General features: G+C 44.7%; 1 protein-coding gene across 1 annotated transcript; it reads left to right on the top strand.

The window, feature by feature from the left end:
• The first annotated feature begins 10 nt into the window (after nucleotides 1-10).
• Nucleotides 11-18436, top strand: NAIF1 (nuclear apoptosis inducing factor 1). Its single transcript, XM_068248430.1, has 2 exons — nucleotides 11-629; nucleotides 14353-18436. The coding sequence occupies exons 1-2, from the start codon at nucleotides 188-190 to the stop codon at nucleotides 14826-14828; spliced, it is 918 nt and encodes a 305-aa protein (XP_068104531.1). The 5' UTR covers nucleotides 11-187; the 3' UTR covers nucleotides 14829-18436.
• The last annotated feature ends 2912 nt before the right edge of the window (nucleotides 18437-21348 follow it).

Below are 21348 nucleotides of genomic sequence, written 5' to 3'. Positions count from 1 at the left end.
TCAAAGGGCGTTGTCGGGAGCTGCAGAGCGAGAGATGATTGGAGTGGGTGTGGCCTACTCTCCGCAAGATTGCGTAGAGACGCGATAAAGAGGCAGATTCTGGAAGCCGTTACGCTGCGTAGGTTTCTGCGCCGCCCCAGCTACGCAGTTTACGTATTGCGGCCTATTCCCCATCGTTGGAGCGGCGATGGCTACGCCAGCCAAGAAAAGAAAGACGAATTTCTCAGAGCAGGAGGTGGAGATCATCATGGAAGAACTGGAGAAGCAGAAGCACATCTTGATAAACCATTACAATGCTGGGGTGCCACTGCTGACCAAAAGCAATGCTTGGTATGACATCTTAAGGCGGGTGAATGCCATCAGCACTTGTCGTCGTGAGTTGGCGGAGGTGAAGAAAAAGTGGTCTGACTTGAAGACTGAAGTGCGAAGAAAGATGTCCCAGGCGCGTGCTGCAGTGGAAGGCGAGGGCGATGTGGGCAGCCCACCGGTAATGCTCACCCCGCTTCAGCAGCGGATTTGTAACTTGTTGGGCGAAAGCGCCATCCTCACCTTGCCAGCCCAGGAGTGCCCTACTGAGATGCCCACCCAAGTTTCCATCAGTTCAACTGGCACCGTAACGCTGTCACAAAGTGAGTGGGCAACGTTTATTAACATAGTTTAACTTGGTGCCCGTTTTGGTTCCATATAAGCAATCTAAAGAAAAGTTGCCGGAAATTATAAATGAGGCTACTTTCACACTGACCTGTTACGTTCGACAATATAATTGCTCGTCACGCTAAATATAAATATATTTTAATGGTGCGTTTCAATCGGCAGTTAGTGTGGAGTGGCGGAATCCATTGGTATGATGCAGGGCATGTTGTGCTGTACATAAGGACTCATTCAATTTATCTTTTCCCCTAATTTTTCTCCAAGGAGGTAATGTTTACTCTCTTTTGTTTATAATAACGTTTTAGCACTCGGCAACTGAACAAATACCAAAAAGTAGGCGAAAAATGGTGTCAAAATTATTCTGACTACTTTATTGCTTCTAGTGGTTCAAAGTACCCCTGAACTGAGAAGGGGTTTGTTTGATGTTGGTGCCCTCGTTTTAATGGTGCTGTGACATATGTCACAGCACCATTCTTTTAGTTCAGTGCCTCCAGGGGTTCCTGTTCTAGTTAGCTGAAATCTTTGCCTGACTAGAATGTCGAATATGGGCAGGGAGGAAATGGCAGTTATCCTCCCCAATCACACGCCCTTGCACCGCTGACATTTTAAGACCTGCAAAAAAAGAAAAAAAAAAACCACCACTACACAACTCGCCTACTCCTGGAGCCCTTCTCTGTCTTTTTCACCTTGTTAACTCTCCCGTTCCGCTGCCGCGTCTTCTCGTATCAGCCGGCATCTCCACTGCTATGGCGCTGACCCTCAAGTACTTTCAGGTTACTTCTGGGTCAGCGGTGAAGATGCCGGCAGATACGGGGAACATGGCAGCAGAATGGGAGAGCTGACAGGGCGGAGAAGGCTTAGGAGTAGGTGACTTGTGCATGGTGTTTTTTATTTATTTTTTTGCTGGTCTTTAAACATAAGTACAGGAGTACCATATTTTTCGGACTATAAGATGCACTTTTTACCCCCCGAAAGTGTGTGTGGGGTAGGGGGGGGGGGGGATCAGTGCGTCTTGTAGTCCGAAGACTACATAGTGGCACCTGTGCCTCCTTCTCTCTCTGTCCGGCATGTCCTGGTGGCTGCGTGTCCCGGTGTATTAAATACATGCAGCTGCAGCTTTCCTCAGGCTGTCTCCTGAGTGCACAGAGATTGGCCCCAATGATGGAGAGGTGGTCTTGCCCTCAAGATCATCGCTTCCTATTAGCAGAGATGCCAGGAGCAGTGGGCAGCGTGATTGGTGGTTGGGGCCAGCGCCCCCACCCCTTTGTTGGTACATTTCTCTGCCAAGTTGAGCGGGACTTCCTGATAAAAAAAAAAGCTGCGGCAGTACTCGGTAATAGCGCGGACAACTGAATGTATTAAAGACATGGGAAAAGGGCAGTGATAAAAGTGGGGGGCAACCTGAGGATTGCTGCAGCTGCATACATGTATTTTATTGCTCTGCAAGGATGTGCGGACTTCCTGATAAAGACAGCTGCGGCAGTACCCGGGGACACCGCAGACAACAGGATGTATAAGACACCTAAACACAGCATATTTTTTTTTTTCGGAGGCTGTACTGAGAGACATCTAAAAAGCTTTCTAGTGTTGTTGGATAAATGCTCTATATGTATATGGGGTTTATAGAAGAACAGTTTCTTTGATAGTTGTTCTTTAGGTATATAATTAAGAAAAAAACGATTAGCTGCTGTTAAAACTGCACACCAAAAGAGAGGATTTGTTTCATAGCTCCCAATTATCTTTTTCGGAGGTACAGTACCTCTTTGGGAACCAAATGCTTCTGTTCCTCTTTTGTCCCTCCTTTCAGAAATGATGTACAGACATACATACATACATACAGTGATGTGAAAAACTATTTGCCCCCTTCCTGATTTCTTATTCTTTTGCATGTTTGTCACACTTAAATGTTTCTGCTCATCAAAAACCGTTAACTATTACTCGAAGATAACATAATTGAACACAAAATGCAGTTTTAAATGATGGTTTTTATTATTTAGTGAGAAAAAAACCTCAAAACCTACATGGCCCTGTGTGAAAAAGAAATTGCCCCCTGAACCTAATAACTGGTTGGGCCACCCTTAGCAGCAGTAACTGCAATCAAGCGTTTGCGATAACTTGCAACGAGTCTTTTACAGCGCTCTGGAGGAATTTTGGCCCACTCATCTTTGCAGAATTGTTGTAATTCAGCTTTATTTGAGGGTTTTCTAGCATGAACCGCCTTTTTAAGATCATGCCACAACATTTGAATAGGATTCAGGTCAGGACTTTGACTAGGCCACTCCAAAGTCTTCATTTTGTGTTTCTTCAGCCATTCAGAGGTGGAGTTGCTGGTATGTTTTGGGTTATTGTCCTGCTGCAGCACCCAAGATCGCTTCAGCTTGAGTTGACGAACAGATGACAGATGGCCGGACATTCTCCATCAGGATTTTTTGGTAGACCGTAGAATTCATGGTTCCATCTATCACAACAAGCCTTCCAGGTCCTGAAGCAGCAAAACTACCCCAGACCATCACACTACCACCACCATATTTTACTGTTGCTATAATTATTCTTTTGCTGAAATGCTGTGTTACTTCCACGCCAGATGTAACGGGACACGCACCTTCTAAAAAGAACTTTTGTCTCGTAGGTCCACAAGGTATTTTCCCAAAAGTCTTGGCAATCATTGAGATGTTTTTTAGCAAAACTGAGACGAGCCTTAATGTTCTTTTTGCTTAAAAGTGGTTTGCGCCTTGGATATCTGCCATGCAGGCCATTTTTGCCCAGTCTCTTTCTTATGGTGGAGTCGTGAACACTGGCCTTAATTGAGGCAAGTGAGGCCTGCAGTTCTTTAGATGTTGTCCTGGGGTCTTTTGTGGCCTCTCGGATACGTTTTCTCTGCGCTCTTGGGGTAATTTTGGTCAGCCGGCCACTCCTGGGAAGGTTTAATCACTGTTCCATGTTTTTGCCATTTGTGGATAATGGCTCTCACTGTGGTTCGCTGGAGTCCCAAAGTGTGAGAAAGCGCGGAGGAGCCGCCGCCATGAGCTGGCGGCGGGCGGCTCCTTCCGCACTCAGCCTTGTCTCGCACGGAGAGGCAGCCGCCTCCTCGCATCATGAGGCGGCTGCCTCCGTGCATGAGGCCGCAGAACGCGGCGAAACCGCCGCGTTGGGTGCGGCGAGTAGCCCGCAGGTCCCCGCTGCGGAGTCACCGCTGAGCGGGGCTGCGCTGGCTGGGACTCGTAGTCCCTCTAGTTTTAGAGTGACGCGCGCGCGCGCACTCAGGCAGGGGATATATGGCAGCAAGGAAGGGGTCAGCTGACCAGGCTGGTCAGCTGATCCTGGCTCCACACCTCATTGGTCCAGCACTTAGGGAGGTGCTGGAGAGAGGATATGTATATATACTGCTAGCTGTTCATTTGTTCCTTGTCTGGCGTTGCGTTCACATACGTGGGAGCACCCAGATCCGTTAGTCAGATCCGTTAGTGTGCCGGGACCAGCTGGAGCTGTAATCCTACACTAAGCTAGATTTGTTGATAGCTTAAAGTACTAGTTTGATTGTGATTATTTGTTATGACCTTTGCCTGCCTCGACTATCCTTCTGAACCTTGACCTTGTACCTCGTTATCTCTGATACTCCGTTGCTGAACCCAGCCTGTACCTTGACTCCGCCTCTGCCTCCTGATTTTGTACTCCGATATTTCTGATACCCCGTTGCCGAACCCTGCCTGTACTTTTTTTTTTTAACAGTTGAATTTTATTGGATTTTTACAAGAATTAACAGAGTAAAGTGTAGAAACAATCTTGGATTATACAGTAATTGTGCAAGTATTACATATCACAGCACGATGGTACAGGTTTCTTGTAACATTTACATATCACATCATCCAATTCATCATAGGATAATACAGTGTAATACAGCGTCTCATTGCAATGTGGTAATTCTCATTACTTGCATATAACCATCTAGATGTTATTGCCAAGGTTGTCTCAGGAAGGAAGTAGAAAAGGAAGTGGGAACGAATCCCCACCAACAGAGAGGAAGAGAAGAAGGAAGGTAGAGTGTTGTCCGCCCCCGGCCCGCGACCCCGCCGCACCCCTAATCCAAGATTGGGATAAAGTTTTCGTTTGTTGGATCAAGAATCCTGCTTTCCCAAATTCCCCAGATTTTCCCGAATTTCTTTGGGCTCTTTCTGCTTAGATACGTGTTCCTGTATAGTGGAAGAGCATTATTAATGGTTTTAGCCCACATGCCAACTGTAGGGATGGACTGTTTTTTCCAGAGTTTTAAAATTTCCTTTCTGGCGTAAAAACAGAGCAATTTAAGCAGTGTCTGCCTATGACTTGAGAGGTTAGTTTTACCCAATCTCCCGAGTAAGAACATCCCTATGTCTAGTGGGCATGAGGTCTGTAATAGTTTGTTAATGATAACAAGGACATTCTCCCAGAACGGGACGATCTTAGGACACGACCAAAAGATATGCGTAAAGCTACCCATATCCACCAGGCACCTCCAACAGAGATCTGAGTTAGAGTTGCACATCCTGTGTAATCTTTCAGGAGTCAGATAGACTCTGTGTAAGAATTTAGTTTGTATGAGTTGGTCGCTAGCCGCAATTACTATGGTAGGGAATTCCATTAAAATCGAGTCCCAATCCGCCCCAGTCAGGGTAGGAACGTCCATTGACCATTTCTGGAAACTTTTATGTAATCTTGGGTGATTGTTATTAATCAACTCAGTATAGATAGCAGAGAGAGTTTTGGGGAGGTCTTTGGTTAAGAGCAGCTGTTCTAGTCTGTCAGTGTTTAGGTCTGGAGGTCTAGAGCCAAACTGTGATCTATGGGCGTGACGCAGTTGCAGATACCGAAATAGGAGCTTATTGGGAAGGTTATGTTGAAGTTTCAACTCCTGGAACGTGCTTAGGGACTTATCATGCTGAATATGAGAAATGTTTTTAATACCGTACCTTGCCCAAACCACTGGGTCAGGGATAGTGGTGAAGTGTTTTAAATTTGGGTTTCCCCATAATGGCGTAAAAGGTGATATAGTGTTGGGTTTAATAATGTGAGATCTAGTTGTAACCCAAGCCTTCCAAGTTGTAGACATGGCTGTGGTAGTTTGTGGGTTAGCCTTGGGGCCTCTGTACGGGAGGTTAGTAAGTTGCTCATAGGAGCCCAATACTGCCGCCTCAGCATTCACCGCTGGGTTTAAATCATTTTGAGAGAACCACCAACGTATTGTAACAAGCACCGACGCCCAGAAGTACTTTTGTAAATGTGGAAGTGCTAATCCTCCTCTAGCTTTAGGAAGCTGCAAAAGGTCTAGAGCAAGTCGGGGTTGTTTGCCTGCCCAGATAAAGGATAGAATTATTTTATCTATGCGTTTAAATAGTGACGTTGGAAGCCATACTGGACATTGTCTGAATACATACGTAAACTTGGGCAGGAAAACCATTTTAAACAAGTTTATTCTACCGATCAGATTGAGTGGAAGTCTATTCCAGGTGTTACATTTATTTTCAAGTTGCTGGATAACCGGATCCACATTAAGCATTCGGTATTTACTGATATCTTTCCTTATCTGAATACCCAGATATTTAAATTGGTCAACCACCACAAGAGGACCACTTGCCGGAGGTGTCAGAAGAGATATATCATCTAGAGGAAACAGTATGGATTTGTTCCAATTAATCCTAACTCCCGACATCTCACCAAATTCCTCAAAATGATATAGAGCTGCATCAAGTGAGGTGTGGGGATCGTTAAGATACAGAAGGACATCATCCGCGTAGAGGGATATTTTCTCATGTAACTTTCCCAGCAATAGACCCCTTACCGCAGAAGACTGCCGGATTCGGGCAGCGACTGGTTCCATTGCTATGGCAAATAGACTGGGTGACAGTGGGCACCCTTGTCTAGTGCCTCTCTTCAGACTAAAGAACTGCGATATTATATTGCCTGTGCGAATCTTAGCCCTAGGGGAGTCGTAAAGCATCTGAACCCAACTGATAAAATTATTTCCAAACCCAAGTCTACGCATGGTTGCCCATAAATATCTCCACTCTACAGTATCAAATGCCTTTTCGGCGTCTAACGAGGCTACCACTCGGTGCCCGGTGTTTATATGCACGGCGGCAATATTGGTCATTAACCTACGCAAGTTTATATCCGTGCCTTTGCCAGGCATAAATCCTGATTGGTCGTGGTGAATTATTTTGCAAATACATGAGTTTAATCTAGTGGCTAATATTTTGGCAAGGATTTTCGCGTCTGTATTTAAGAGGGAGATAGGCCGATATGAAGCACATCTTGTGGGATCTTTCCCTGGTTTGGGGATTACAATTATTAGGGCCTCTGACATAGTTGGAGGAAGAGAACCACTATCAAAGGATTTTTGGAAGGTGGCTTTCAGTTTGGGAGCTAGTAGTATCGAGTATTGTTTGTAGAATTCAGCAGGGAACCCATCTAGGCCTGGGGTCTTGCCTGTCTGCATATCCGCAACTGCATCAATTATTTCAGTAATTGTTATTGGAGCGTCTAGTGTTTCTCGGTCCTCTAAAGAGAGGGTTGGTAAGTTTGTGTCTGCTAGATATTGTGTAAGGTCAGCGTCACTCTTTTGAGATTTGCTTGTATACAACTTGGAGTAAAATTGAAAGAAGACCTCATTAATTTCCTCAGGATCAGTGACAATATTATTGCGCATTTCATCAAATAGGCGAGGGATAGCATTGCTGGGTTGAATGTCTTTAGACAGCCAAGCCAGCAGTTTCCCAGTTCTATCCCCTTGTTCAAAAATTTTTTGTTTCTGCGCGAGGAGACTCTTTTTTGTGGAGTCTACCCTGTATAGTTCCAATTGTGTCAAAGCCAGTTGCCATTGAGTATATATATCGGCGTTTTGAGTAGCAATATATTCTGTCTCAAGGTCTGTGGCAGCTTTCTCTTTCCACTGCACATATGCTTTAGTTTGATCTCTGGCGAATTTAATGGCCCCCATGTACTGCCCCCGAATAACAGCTTTGCTTGCATCCCACACTAATTGCTGAGAAGTGGACTCTGCGTTTTGAACCCAATATATCCTAATTTGACGTTTTATAATATCCTCGATAGTAGGATCAGCAATCCATTGTTTGGATAGTCTCCAGACCCTATCTTTTGGCTTGGGTCCCAACAGCAGAGTCAACTCCAAAGGTGCATGGTCAGAAATCCCTCTGGCGAGAAATTGGCTAGCTTTAATTAATGAGAGTGTGTCGTGGGGGCCTAGAGCCATATCTATCCTAGATAAGGAGCCATAGGAAGCTGAATGGCAAGAGTAAGCTCTTGTTGTGGGATGTTTCCATCTCCAAAGATCTATTAGGGAGTATGCCTCTAGCCACTTGCTAAATTCCAGCGTGTCTCTATTATTACACTTGAGACGGTCAAGATTTGGGTCGTGCACCAGGTTAAAGTCTCCACAAAGTATAAATTTCTGGGAGGGCATTTGCGCAATAATGGAAACTATTTTGTCCAGTATAGCAATATCTGCTGGGGGAGGTAAATATATATTCGCTAAGATTAATTCTTCCTGGTTAATGGTAGCTCTTATGATAATGTATCTACCTCCTGGGTCAGTTTTTATTTCATGTAGGAGAAAGGGCAGGTTTTTCTTAATGAGGATTGCGACTCCTCTGGAATATGATGAGTATGTTGCGTGAAACGCATGCGCTACCCAGGGCTTCTTTAGTGCTAAAATTTTCCCTCCCACAAGATGTGTCTCTTGAAGGCAGCAGATGTGAGGTGCGTGATGTTTAATGAAGTTAGTGACTAATGTACGCTTTATTTTGGATCCCAGACCTCTCACATTCCAAGAAAGAACGTTAGTAGCCGACATTGGGGTTGAGCCGATTATTAATAATAGTATTTAGTATTGTAAGGAGAATGTCCTTTTCACCCAGTGGTAAAGGATGGCATAGGGTTTTATAGATATTGTTACAGAGAGGCCCGAAGGGGCCCCAGCCGGAGGCAGACAACGAGAGAAGGAAAAGAAAGAAAGTAGCAAAGAGAAAAAGCATACAAATCCAGTGTAAGTACCGCATGTATCTCCTAACCCCAAGAACCCCCCACCCTACATCCTGCAAACCTAACATAAACCTCAGGACGTCTTGCAACCCTTAACCCCTAAACTTGTCTTTATAAAACAAAGAACCTACAGTCCTAAATTAGGACTGGCTAGTTTTAATACCTAACTCTGCCCCAAGCTAACCTGGCCTGGGGGGGGGAGTAAAAAAAAAAGAAAACCCTCAGCAGGGGCCGTGGTCTGCGTGACCAAGAGGCCGCTGCCCAGCTTCACTCAGTTTTTAAACTGAGGGCTTAAGCTTGTTTTTTGGTTTCTAAGACAGAACCTAAAATAGAGTCCTAATATCACACCATCCTCCATCCATCCGAAATACGTAGGACGAATTGCTTCTATATTTAGCCTTGTGGCTGAGGTGGGCACTGAAGAGCTATAAGCCATTGCAGAGAACATCTAGGTAGGAAGGGGGAGGGGGAGGGGGGGGGGGTAGAGAGGGAGGGAATCCTGTTCACACAACTCGTTACACAGGGTAGGGGTATACTTGTACACGGTTACATGAGGGTGATTGCAGGGTGGGGTTTCCCCCGTATATACCAGCAGTGAGCTCATAGTAGTGTTGTTGGTCTATCCGTACAGCCTGGTCCCAGATTAGCATCCATTTTCACTCAAAGTTCTATATTATAAATTCAAAAGTTGATTTGTCACAAGGAAAGAGCTGGCGGTAGATCCCAGTTCGCCTGGCCCCTTAGGCATCGCTACCTGGAAGTCTATATTTAGTATATGTGAAAAAGGGAGCTCGGAGAGCCTCTCTAAGTAGCTTACCTTGCTGCTTCAGGGCATAATTGTTATGTGGTAGTATAGTAACACTTGCGTATCGGTAGGGCAAGGTTGTTATTGTTGCTTAAGCAGCCTAGGATCCAGCCATCCAGCCCTCCCAAGTACCTCTTAGACCAAGTTACGTCACAGGTGTGTATGCTCAGTAATATCATTTAAGGAGAGAAAAATAATAAACGGGGGGGGGGGGGGAGGGGGGAACATTCAGTTCTCTCATAATAAGTCCACATAGTGGAAGTAATTACATATATATAATATATATCATTGCTCTTAGCCTGCATTTAGAAGCTACTCCTAAGTGTGAAAAAGGAGGGGTGGGGATAAATTAGGTTAGGGTGAGGTGGAGAGAGGGGGGGGGGGGAGGGGGGAAGAGGGAGGGAGGAATAGAGGGATAGCATCGCAAACAGGCTACATAAGATAGGAAGAGCTTCTATTATTTTTGGAACGTATAGTGATCCCTGACATTCCGTATTGAGAACACCTATCTATTCACCTAAAATGGATGATGAAATGTAACTGCTGCACCTTGTCAGCTCCATCCACCACAGGAGTGAGTATCTCAGTCAACCCTGCACTTCCCGCAAAGAGCTCAGAGCGTACTATTTGTATTTAGGGTAGGAGGGGCCAGTGGCAGCTCCCAGACGCAACGTTTATATAGGTACTTCGTCGGGTAATGCCATGACGAGTGTCTTAGATTTTATTTAATTTATAATTTAGCAGTTACCTTTGATTCCGGCAATAACTGAAGTACAGCAGCATTTAAGCGTTGTACAATGCCGCTCTCTGCTGGCAGAGAATATAATTGCGATAGTTAATTCAGTTTGGGTATCTGCACGTCAGTCTCCCCCTCCACCACATATACTATATTTTACTGCAACCGCTCCAGCTCCAGGTGAAGTACAGGTGCCCTTGCAGTATGGGCTAACCACATTAAAGGTTACATGGCAAAGGATGCGGGTTAGAGCTCACAACCGCATCAGTTTTGAATAGCTGCATTCTCACACAGTGAGAAAAATCTATATACACAGTATAATGAATCGTTCTATGTTATACATACCAAATTATATATGGGATACGGAAAAAGAGAGAGGGGGGGGGGGGGGGAGGGGAGGTGGGGAGGAAGGGGGGGGGGGGGGCGCAAAACATAATCATGTTATAGGTAACCTATGCACGCTGTCAATGTCTAGTATAAACATGCATATAATTTCCATCATGAATACGTTTAAGCAGGTTCTATAAGAGTGAAGGGTTCATTGAACAGCTCACCAGCCCCCAGCTCTTACGGGCAGTGAGGACCAGCAAACCCCACCAAACACACCACCACAGCGTGTTTTCCAGTTCCGTACCCCAGGACAGCCAATTATAGAAACATTTAACACATGTTAACAGTAGTGTAGTTTTAGGGAGCAGAAACCTGAGTCATAGTGGCTCTAATACTACAATAATCTCAATAGCAGAGGGCTTGTCCGTCAGAGGACTATAGTTTGCTCAGCGGTAATCAACAATGCTGTGATGTATCAGGAGATGAGCTCTTAATAAGTTTAAGTCACAGTACTCAAGGAGTAGGTGCCTATAAAGCAAGATGTCTGCAGGATTACTGTATGCCCGAGGGGCTTCCTTCCTGCAACCGCATGTGCTCCCATGTGACCACCCCATGGCCACCATATTAGTTCAAAGTATCTATGCACTGACCGATATTAGAGAAAGTGCGGGAGTTCTGCGCGCCAGAATCATTTTCAAAAATAAACGCTCCGTTACGGTATTTCCAACATAGTACGGAATAACCCTCCGATTATAACAATAACAGTCATAACAGTAATAGTTTGCCCCTAGAATATTGCCGCGTAGGTAGAGAGCTGTCTCCGCTCAATCTCAGCAAAGCAGGGCTCAATAGTAAGGCAAAAAGTAGGATTAACAGAAAAGATAATTCCCCATGTGGCAGCGTATAGTGGCGTATAGCCCTACATTCTGTCCGGTCTAGAGGAACAAAAAAGAAAAATACTTATCGCACTCATGGGTCAGCAGGGCGTCTCTCCAACCATTTGGCTGCCTCTCCTGGGGAGTCAAAGAATATGGTATTATCTCCATCCTGGATCCGCAGCCTTGCTGGAAAGAGCATGGAGTAGATTATTCCTTTCTCCCTCAGTTTGGCCTTGACACTGTGGAATGAGTAGCGGAGCTTCTGGGTCTCGGTGGTATAATCCGGGAAGAGCATGAGCCGGTTGTTCCCCAGTTGGAGGTTTTCTATCTTCCTGGCCGCCGCTAAAATGGCGTCTCGGTCTCTAAAATTCAGAAGGCGGAATATCAAAGGCCTCGGGTATTTGCCTGGAGGTCCGGGTTTCGTCGGGATACGGTGGGCCCTTTCTATAGTGAAGTATGGTGAGAAGGTCTCCACCGGCAGCAGCTGCTTGAGTAAGTCCTCCATATACAGCGAGGCATCTTTCCCTTCCGTCCCCTCCGGGAGGCCCAGCAGCCTTAAGTTGTTGCGGCGGTTGCGGTTTTCCGCGTCCACCGCCCTGCACTCCAATTGGGACAGCCGCTGTTTCATCTCAGGTATAGCCGCGTCGTGTTCATTAACTTTATCTTCGTTGTCCGAGACTCTGCGCTCTAGGTCTTTAGTGCGGTCGCGGAGGTCAGAGACGTCTTGATGGAGGAGGCCAAACTTGGTCTCTATGTAGTCCATCTTGGTAGTAAGAGCCGACTGGCACATTTTGATCGCTTCCATTAGCTCCGCTGTAGTAGGGAGCAGTGCCTCATCTCCCTCGTTGTGTGCCGCACCCTCTGGGCTCTCTGGCGGAGATCCTTTTTTCTGAGGTTTCGGGGTCTGCACTATCATCGTAGACTTATCTGCAGATAATCCTCCCTCCGTCTTGTCTTTTTTATCTCCCTTCTTGTTCCCCATATCTCCGTAAGGGGTGAAGCGCTTCTGGGTCCTCTGTGAGCGCGATGGGCCTGCAAGTGCAGCCGAATAATCAGAGACCTCGTCTTCCTCTCCGTCCGGTAGCTGGTGGGGAGGATCGCACCACGACTCCAGGGTGTTAGGAATAGAATTTGCCGACCAGAATGAACAGTTTTCCGTCAGTAGTAGGACGGATGGAGGTAGATTTTGTGAGCCGGGCAGCGGAGCTCCTGGAACACGCGTCTGTTCAGTTCGCCATCTTGGCCACCCTGCCTGTACTTTGACTCCGCCTCTGCCTCTCGATCTTGTACTTTATCTGTCTGTGTGTGTACGACCTGGCTTGTCCGACCTCGAGAACCGACCTCACCATTGGAGGAGGTTCCTCATTCTGTTAGTAACCCTTCCGCCTGAGGGTGACTTTCAGAAGATACTTCCTGCTAGCAGTCTGACTCCTCCCGTCTTGGAGAGCTCAGGGTTGCGGAAGTAATCTGTACAGTACGTCTTACTGTACTGAGGCCTAGTCCTCTAAGTGTTACTGTTACACCTAAACACTACACTCTACTCCGGTGAACAGAGGTAGCTAGTATATTGGATTATCGGTGATACTGCAGATCACATATAAACTAGTATACGTCTGTATTCCCCGTGACGCTGCAGGTCACCGGTAATCAGACCTCTCTGCGCCCACCGATCGTTACACAAAGCTTTAGAAATGGCTTTATAACCTTTACCAGACTGATAGATCTCAATTACTTTTGTTCTCATTTGTTCCTGAATTTCTTTGGATCTTGGCATGATGTCTAGCTTTTGAAGTGCTTTTGGTCTACTTCTCTGTGTCAGATAGCTCCTATTTAAGTGATTTCTTGATTGAAACAGGTGTGGCAGTAATCAGGCCTGGGGGTGAATACAGACATTGAACTCAGGTGTGATAAACCACAGTTAAGTTATTTTTTAACAAGGGGGGCAATCACTTTTTCACACAGGGCCATGTAGATTTGGAGTTTTTTTTCTCACTAAATAATAAAAAACCATCATTTAAAACTGCATTGTGTGTTCAATTATGTTATCTTTGACTAAAAGTTAACGGTTTTTGATGAGTAGAAACATTTAAGTGTGACAAACATGCAAAAGAATAAGAAATCAGGAAGGAGGCAAATAGTTTTTCACATCACTGTATATAATAATAACATTAGGGTAAAAGCAGCCAAAATAATAAAATAATCAAAAACACTTTAAAAGGAGAAACAGTGGTTGGCTTACCTGTCCTGTAGAATATAACAGCAAGTATGACTCTCAAAAAGTTTATTGCACAGAAACCTGGTCAGACAACACATTTCACAGACATTCCCTGCTTCCTCTGGACAATATTACTCAAAATAAAAGTGCTGTGTGGCTTTGGAGATCAGATGAGCGCCTTGGAAGTACTATTGACCTGAGGAAGTGGAGAACACCCACAAAACAGGTTGTCTGACCCTATTTCTGCAATAAACTTTTTGAATTCCTATTGAGTCATATTTGTTGCTCTATTCTACAGGACAGGTAAGTCAACCACTACCTCTCCTTTTTAAACTGTTTTCAATGATTTAATTTATATTTTTAATAACAGCCACATTGTTATATAGATTTTGATAATATTGGACAAAGTTTAAGCAGTAAGCTTGTATCGTGTGGCAAGTCTTAAGGTGTCTGTAAATGATAACATTTTCATAGACGATAGACCTGATCTGATAAATAGCGGTCAAATTGGTATCAATGATTTCCGATCTTTCCTTTTGACCGCTATTATTGTATCGGAAAGTCGATCCTCTGAGAAAAGTGTACCGTTAATGGGCACCTTTACTTGGCAGAAAGTGTTTGCACAAGATCTATTCAGTCTTTCATTTTGTAAAATAATATACAGTACATAGTAGATGAAGGAACTATAACCTCTTTCTTTTAGTCCCAGCAGGAACAACTTACCATACCTTAGAGGAAAACGTGGTGGAGTACTGTACAACAGAAGCCCCCACAACTGTTACCACTGAGACCCCTGTAGAAATGATCTCGCCTACTGCTGAAGTGACGGGTAAACCTCAGGAGATGAAGAACAGAATTGCATTGAATTCCGCACGACTCCTGCAGGAGCAGAGAGTTACAAACCTGCACATGAAAGAGATTTCACAGCACATGGAACAACAGAACGACATCTTGCAAATGATTCGTCGGTCACAGGAAGTCCAGGCCAGCGCTCAGGAGCGACAGGCTCAGGCTATGGAGGGGACACAGGCAGCACTAAGTGCCCTCATTCAGGTACTGCGGCCGATGATCAAAGATGTTCGCAAGTTCCTACAAAGCCGAGTCCCAGAGCCTCCAGCCGCCAGTGAAGCTGGTGACCAGGGCACTCAAAATGGACAATCAAACAATATAAGTCAATGACTTTCAGCCTCATTGCAAATGCGAAACATTACAATAGCCGTGTTACTAGAATCCAGTGCAGATACACTGTGTACAGTTTTTTTTTCTGGATAGGTTAATGGGCATGTTATGTAGCAGCTGCATGAGTGCAGAGGATTTAGGACATGGTTTAGATAAGATAACAAACATGACCATAATTGAGGATTGTCTTTTCCATCCAGGAAAAAAAATGTTGCCACTACAGAAAACTTGAAGAGTATACTGGTTCTCTAAGGTTGTCCAAGGCTGGAGAACATCTGAAAACCTAAAGGATCCAGATTAATAAATACTGTGTTAGCAAAAGATTTCATCCCTCACCTGGGTTATTGAAGAACATACCAAGGATTCCTAAAAAACAATATTTCAGGCACAAATGTGCAGAACCCATTGTTGTCTGAGTGTAAATCACTTGTAAAAGTACTTGGCCAGGATCTAAGACACACCGGCACTATGATTGTCTGTGCTGTAGGTGGCAGTCACCTCAGAAGGATTCCTACTGTGCACCTCCCTTCCAGTTTGAAGAGTGGGGATGATGCAGACTAATCAGCTACAACTGGAGCACCCAGAGAGCCTGAAAACTGGCTGAACACTGAGGAAGATTTATAAAGAGCACACTAAGGAAAACTGATTTTAAAATATTGGAAGTTTTGCAGGATTGCTAAAGATCTTCAACTTTGTGATTCCTTAGGCTAGATGCACTCTAGAGGCCAATTACCTTATGCTCGTTACTGTATAAGTACTCAAAGTCCCATCTTGTAAAACCTTTTTAGACATGTCCGTTACAATGGACACCACAAAATCATGGACACTCGATTATACATCAGATCCGCTATCCATGGCGGAAAACTGGCGTAGTGTGAACATAGCTTAAAGGACACCTGAAGTGAGAGGGATATAGAAGCTGCCATATTTATTTTCACAATACCAGTTGCCTGGCAGTCCTGCTGGTCTATTTGGCTGCAGTAGTGTCTGACACCAGAAACAAGCATGCAGCTAATTTTGTCAGATCTCACAATAATATCAGAAACCTCTGTGAATCTGCTGCATGCTTGTTCAGGGTCTATGGCTACAAGTATTAGAGGCAGATGACAGCCAGGCAACTGGTATTGCTTAAAAGAAAATAAATATAGCAGCCTCCATATGCCTTTCACTTCAGTTGTCCTTTAAGTAAATAAGGACCTCTTTGCACATTGGAAGTAAGAGTCAAATTGTATAACATGATCAGCAAAGCCCTCCATGTTTAAGCCCAAGGGTGTATTATCAGAATATTCTTCAAGTCTTCAAAATGCAAAATCTAGAAAGCATTGCTTGCTCTGTATGTTGATCCCCTTGTCACTGAAGATGATCAATGCAGTGCTAATTTTCTGACTTAAAGTGTACCTAAGGTGACATTAGACGTGTACGTATAGTGCCAAGCATATTAATAACAAGGCTGTGCTTCTGCCTGAAAGATTTAACATTCAGGTATGCAATTCATTTTCTCTCCAGTCAGGACTTAGTCAGACTATAGTGTAACCCTCACAGATAAGGAATTTCAGCTATACAACTCTTGCTTGGAAGAGAACAGCTTTTGAGCGCAGGGGATAGATAAAAAAAGGTCAATCGTTCATATATTTTATCTCTGGGAAACTTCAAAGACTGTGTCATTGGGCAGAGACAATGAAACCTTAATTATATTTTTTAAAGCAAAATTGTCACGTAAAAATAGAATAGCTAGATCCTTACCTCGGTAGAGGGAAGCAACTGGATGACCCAGATGCTTCTGTGATCCTCCTGAAGCCCACCGCTTCTCACCAGGACTTCTTCTTCATGGCTGTACTCCCGTCAGTGTACGAGCGTGGCCGCAATGCGCAGGCGCACAGACCTGTGCAGTAGAACTAAGCCACTTGTGCATGGAATAAAAAAACGCGCACAAGCAACTCCGTCCTACTCTGCGGACGCAAGCCGTCTATGTGCTGGCGCTCGTACACTGCTCAAAACGTAGTCACTGAACCTATTCTATAAGCCATTGTTGAATTGGTTCAGAGGGTCCCAGTAATAGATTGGTGCACTCGTGGGGGACGAAGAAAACCTCTGGATTATCCAGAGGCTTTCTCTACCAAGGTAAGTACAGTATATTCTGGCATATAAGACTACTTTTTAACCCTTGAAAATCATCTGAAAAGTCAGGTGTCGTCTTATACGCCGGGAGTCATTGATGCCGGGTGATAAGCCCTGTCCTGTTACTGCCTATCAGATCTCGCCGCTGAGGACTGTAGTGAAGCGGCGCAGGCGTACATGTGCGAGATCTGAGAGGCAGAGAAGGAGGTACATAGGATACAAGGGTGGGCCAGACAGGTGAAAAAGGCGTGTTTTATGGACACAGTGCAATCTATTCTTCAATACCGCTCTGATAAACAGGTAGACAGGTAGAGCTGACCAATCCACTTAGGGAGAGGGAGAGTTGACCAATCCAACCAGTCAATCGCCTATATACTGGGTACCACATACAGTACAGCACCAGTATCTGTTCATACATAGCACCAGTATATGATTTTTTTTTTATTTGGTGTGCGTTGGAAGAAGGGGGTAGTCTTATACGGCAAGTATATCCCAAACTCTATATCTTAACTGGAAAAGTTGGGGGATCGTCTTATACGCCGGAATATACGGTATCTATTTTTTCACTTTAAAAGTTTTTAAACATAAAATAAAACTTAAAAATATATTTTAAAAAAGTCATTTTTAGGCATAAGAGGATAGATACAATTGTTTATCTCATCAGTTTATTTTCACCTCGGGTTCACTTTAATACAGATGTTGTTGCAGTTTGTATGCAGATTGAAATTGGACCAATCCAAAATGGCAGCAACTGTATATGATTGGTCCAATTTTCATCTTCATAAAAATGACAACACAATTCACAGCATGCTGAAAAAGTTGCATCTGATCAGCTCTACTTATGATCAGGAAACTGTCTTGGTTGGGTTGTTGTCATGATTGGTTTAAACCATTTTATATGATTGTTTTATGGGGAGTCCTGGATGTGGATGATAAGTTTTAGCTCAATACGTCTTTGTGGTAATTATAACTTTTTAAATATTATTAAATATAATGAGGATCTCCAAATGAATCCTTTTTTTAAAATAGAGTAGGAAAGTGCTGGAACCTTTCGACTTTTATTGCTTTCAGCGTCTTCCTTTCTGCCAGTTATTCCTGGGACATTACTCAGAGCTGAATACAGAAGATCTCCTGTGGAGTTTCTGATACTGTAAACAGACCCTAGTGGACTTTTAAAGAGAGCCTGAGGTGGGCTCATATAATTGATCCGGGGGGCTGGGTGGTTTGTTAGCCGCCATCCACACCACTCACCGCCGCTCCTGAGGTCTGCTAGGGCCCACTTTCATGACCTCTGGGTCACGACACTGGAAGGAGAGACATCTCTCTCTCCCAGCAACACAGGGAAGTGGAGGAGTGGCAGGGGCGGGTCCAGGGAAAGAGAGCTTCCCAATAGCAGCTCTGGAAAGCCTGCAGGAAAGCCCCTAGCGGGCATTTGAGTGAGGAATCCCTCTCCTCCCCAAATAGTGTTGCTAATTTCGGGGGGGGGGGGGGGGGGGTTGCTATAGTGCGGTGGTGGGGGGACATAGAGGCGCATGTCATGAGGCAGGGAACATGCCTCTGTGTCCCATCTGCCCCCCCCCCCCCCCCCACACACACACTGCCTCGGGTTCTTTTTAAAGATGGATTGAAGCTCACAGTAAAGCCTTGGGTATCACTGGGGAAGAAGCGGTGGCGTAGCTGAAGAGCTTGGGGTCCCAGTGCGAGTTTTACATTGGGCCCTACACTCTATTGATATGAAGCCCCAAAACCTCCCTAGACAGTTCCAGTGTCAGAGAAGTGTGATCACTGGAACCCACTACAAATCGCAAAGCCCTATTGCAATCGCTGGCCTTAATTAGAGCTTTGTAAGTGATTTCATGAGTTTTCTGGCGATTTTGGTAGCAATTTTTGCCAGTGGTTGTGAAAGCGATTAGCAATTTTAATTCTTATTGGTCCTTTCAAAAAAATTCTGTTCAGATTCTCTTTACATTGATCATTTTGGATGATCTATACTTTGAATGAATGAGTAATGTTCAGGAGGTTTTTTTTAAATAAAAAAAAATAAAAAAATTTGTTGTTGTGTTTTACTTGAAACCCCTTTTACACTTACCGCGTTGGTTGCTTCCACTTCTAATGTACCTCATCAGAATGGTCATTAATGTCAATGGAACATGACACTCACTGCAAATGGATGGAAGTACTCCAGCTGATGCAGAAGCTGCAGTGCGATAGCGCGTATGGCCCCGGAAACAATAACATTCAATATTAACGTGAACATTTTGTAATTCTGGCGCGTGTTCAGTGCACGGATGCATATTTTCAGATGACTTCCTGTCCAGCAGTATACAGGTGACTGAAGGTTGAGACGTTCTGAAGGCAAGTGCTCTCCAATTTCCTTGTCAACGTTGTCTGCCGCATATAATAAAGTGTGTGCAATGGTGTGATGCCTTGCAATAGCCATTTTGCTGCTCACAAATTGCATCGCTTCAAGTGTAAAAGGACCCCGATGAGTAACATTTAGGCTATTTTCACATTGGGGAATTGCGTTGCATCCCCTGGAAAAACATGGTCGCAACGGAGGAGAAAAGTAACATTGCATATTATGCCTGCAGCCTGATGCATCTAATGCAAAGTATGCTTCACTGCAACTGTTAAAGAAATCCTACGATAAAAAAATACCCCTCAGGGGGATACTTTCTTGTGAGGGGGAAGCCTCTGAATCCTAATGAGGCTTCCTCCGGTGTCCCTCCGTTAAGTGCCCGGATCCCCTGAAGTGCAGAGATGTAAATATTTACCTCTCTCCGATCCAGCACAGGTGTACTAGCAGCTTTTCATTCGGGTAAGGTGGAAATGGCCAAACCCGATCGATCTGCTCTACTGCTCAGGAGCAAGTCCTTTTGCGCAGTATAGCGGATATGATCAGGCTCGGTTATTTCCTCCTAGCCCGAAGGAAGAGCCACTGCTGCCTCTGAGCTGGATCCCAGTGAGGTAAATATATCGGGGAGGATTACGGGAGGCTTCGGGGGAGCCAGCGCTGGATTGCCTGCAGCTACAGGGATGGGGGAAGCCTCATTGGGACCGTGAGGCTTCCCCCACCCGAGTTAAGTACACCCCAGGGGAGTATTTTCTTGATACAGAGTCTCTTTAACGCGCATGTTATGTGGCAACAAACTTCATGTATTGGGTTATGCCAAATCATTCTGTATCACGCACTTCTAATGCGTTAGTGTGAATGAACCATTACAATGGAATACCATCGTGTTAGTAATGTGATTATATGTCACAGGCTGGTAGCACACTTTGCAGAATTGTATGCATTTTTTAGTAGTGCACTCTTGAAACCGCATGCAATTTTGCAAAGTGTGCGCCCAGCCTCAATCTAATGAAAGGACCTGTTCATATAAGCAGCAGAGCAGCCCCATGAAAACAAGTGAATGGATATGGCTGTTGCCAGCTCTAGAAAATTCTCCTAGATGCATTTCCTACAAGGCTACACATTGTGGGTGGTCTGGTCTGTACTGCCTTTTTAAATCCAGAATTTTGGCATTGGCAGAGAACAAACCCTAAATCTATTAAAAATTAGGACATGCTCAATCGGTATTGGTAGGAATTGGCTGTTCTTTAACTGATAGATCACAGTGAGAATGCAGAGAGCCGCAGGTAAAATTGGCCTGCATCAGGTCTAGTTGAAGCCCCCAAAGCCAGGACCTAAAACCACATTATGGCTATGACTAGGCCACAATTCACTGCGAAGGCCCAGGAACATTTAGCACAGCAGAGTTTGACAGGAAGCCATGTTTCAACACTTTGGGCCATTCGCAAAAAAAAACTAAGATACTCCCCTAAGTGAAGGAAAGGCTCTAGATACCATAGAGCTTTCCTGATCCTCTGTCTATTCCCTTGTTCGACCGCTATCCCCCCAGTGAAATCATTAGATCAACAGGTCAAATAAGTCTTCGGCTCTTCTAGGGCAGCCTTCATAAGAACTCGGGGACTTCAAGTACCATTATTTCAGAATATGAGCAGCTCCATACCACACACGTGTAAGCATGTGCTTGCATGTGCAGCATGGGTGCGACCTGTCTTCAGAAGCACTTGGTGACATGAGTATTTTCAAAGACTCCCAAAGGCACAAATTTTGAACAGACACCATTGTGGAATGAGGAAAAGGTTCTCTACCTGAGTATCTACGTTTTGGGGGCTTACAGTGGTTTGCAAAAGTATTCAGCCCCCTTGTAAGTTTTCCACATTTTGTCATATTACTGCCACAAACATGAATCAATTTTATTGGAATTCCACGTGAAAGAGCAATACAAAGTGGTGTACACGTGAGAAGTGGAACGAAAATCATACATGATTCCAAACATTTTTACAGATAAATAAGTGCAAAGTGGGGTGTGCGTAATTATTCAGCTCCCTTTGG

This window comes from Hyperolius riggenbachi, chromosome 8 (genome assembly GCF_040937935.1).
Source record: "Hyperolius riggenbachi isolate aHypRig1 chromosome 8, aHypRig1.pri, whole genome shotgun sequence".
NCBI lineage: Eukaryota > Metazoa > Chordata > Amphibia > Anura > Hyperoliidae > Hyperolius > Hyperolius riggenbachi.
The sequence above is the reverse complement of the archived record's forward strand: the minus strand, read 5'-3'. Positions and strand labels throughout refer to the sequence as shown.

Coding starts and splice junctions, on each gene's coding strand:
- NAIF1 (XM_068248430.1), top strand. CDS start 188: ATGGCTACGCCAGCCAAGAAAAGAAAGACGAATTTCTCAGAGCAGGAG. Junction 630..14,352: donor CACCGTAACGCTGTCACAAA/GTGAGTGGGCAA, acceptor TCTTTCTTTTAG/TCCCAGCAGGAACAACTTAC.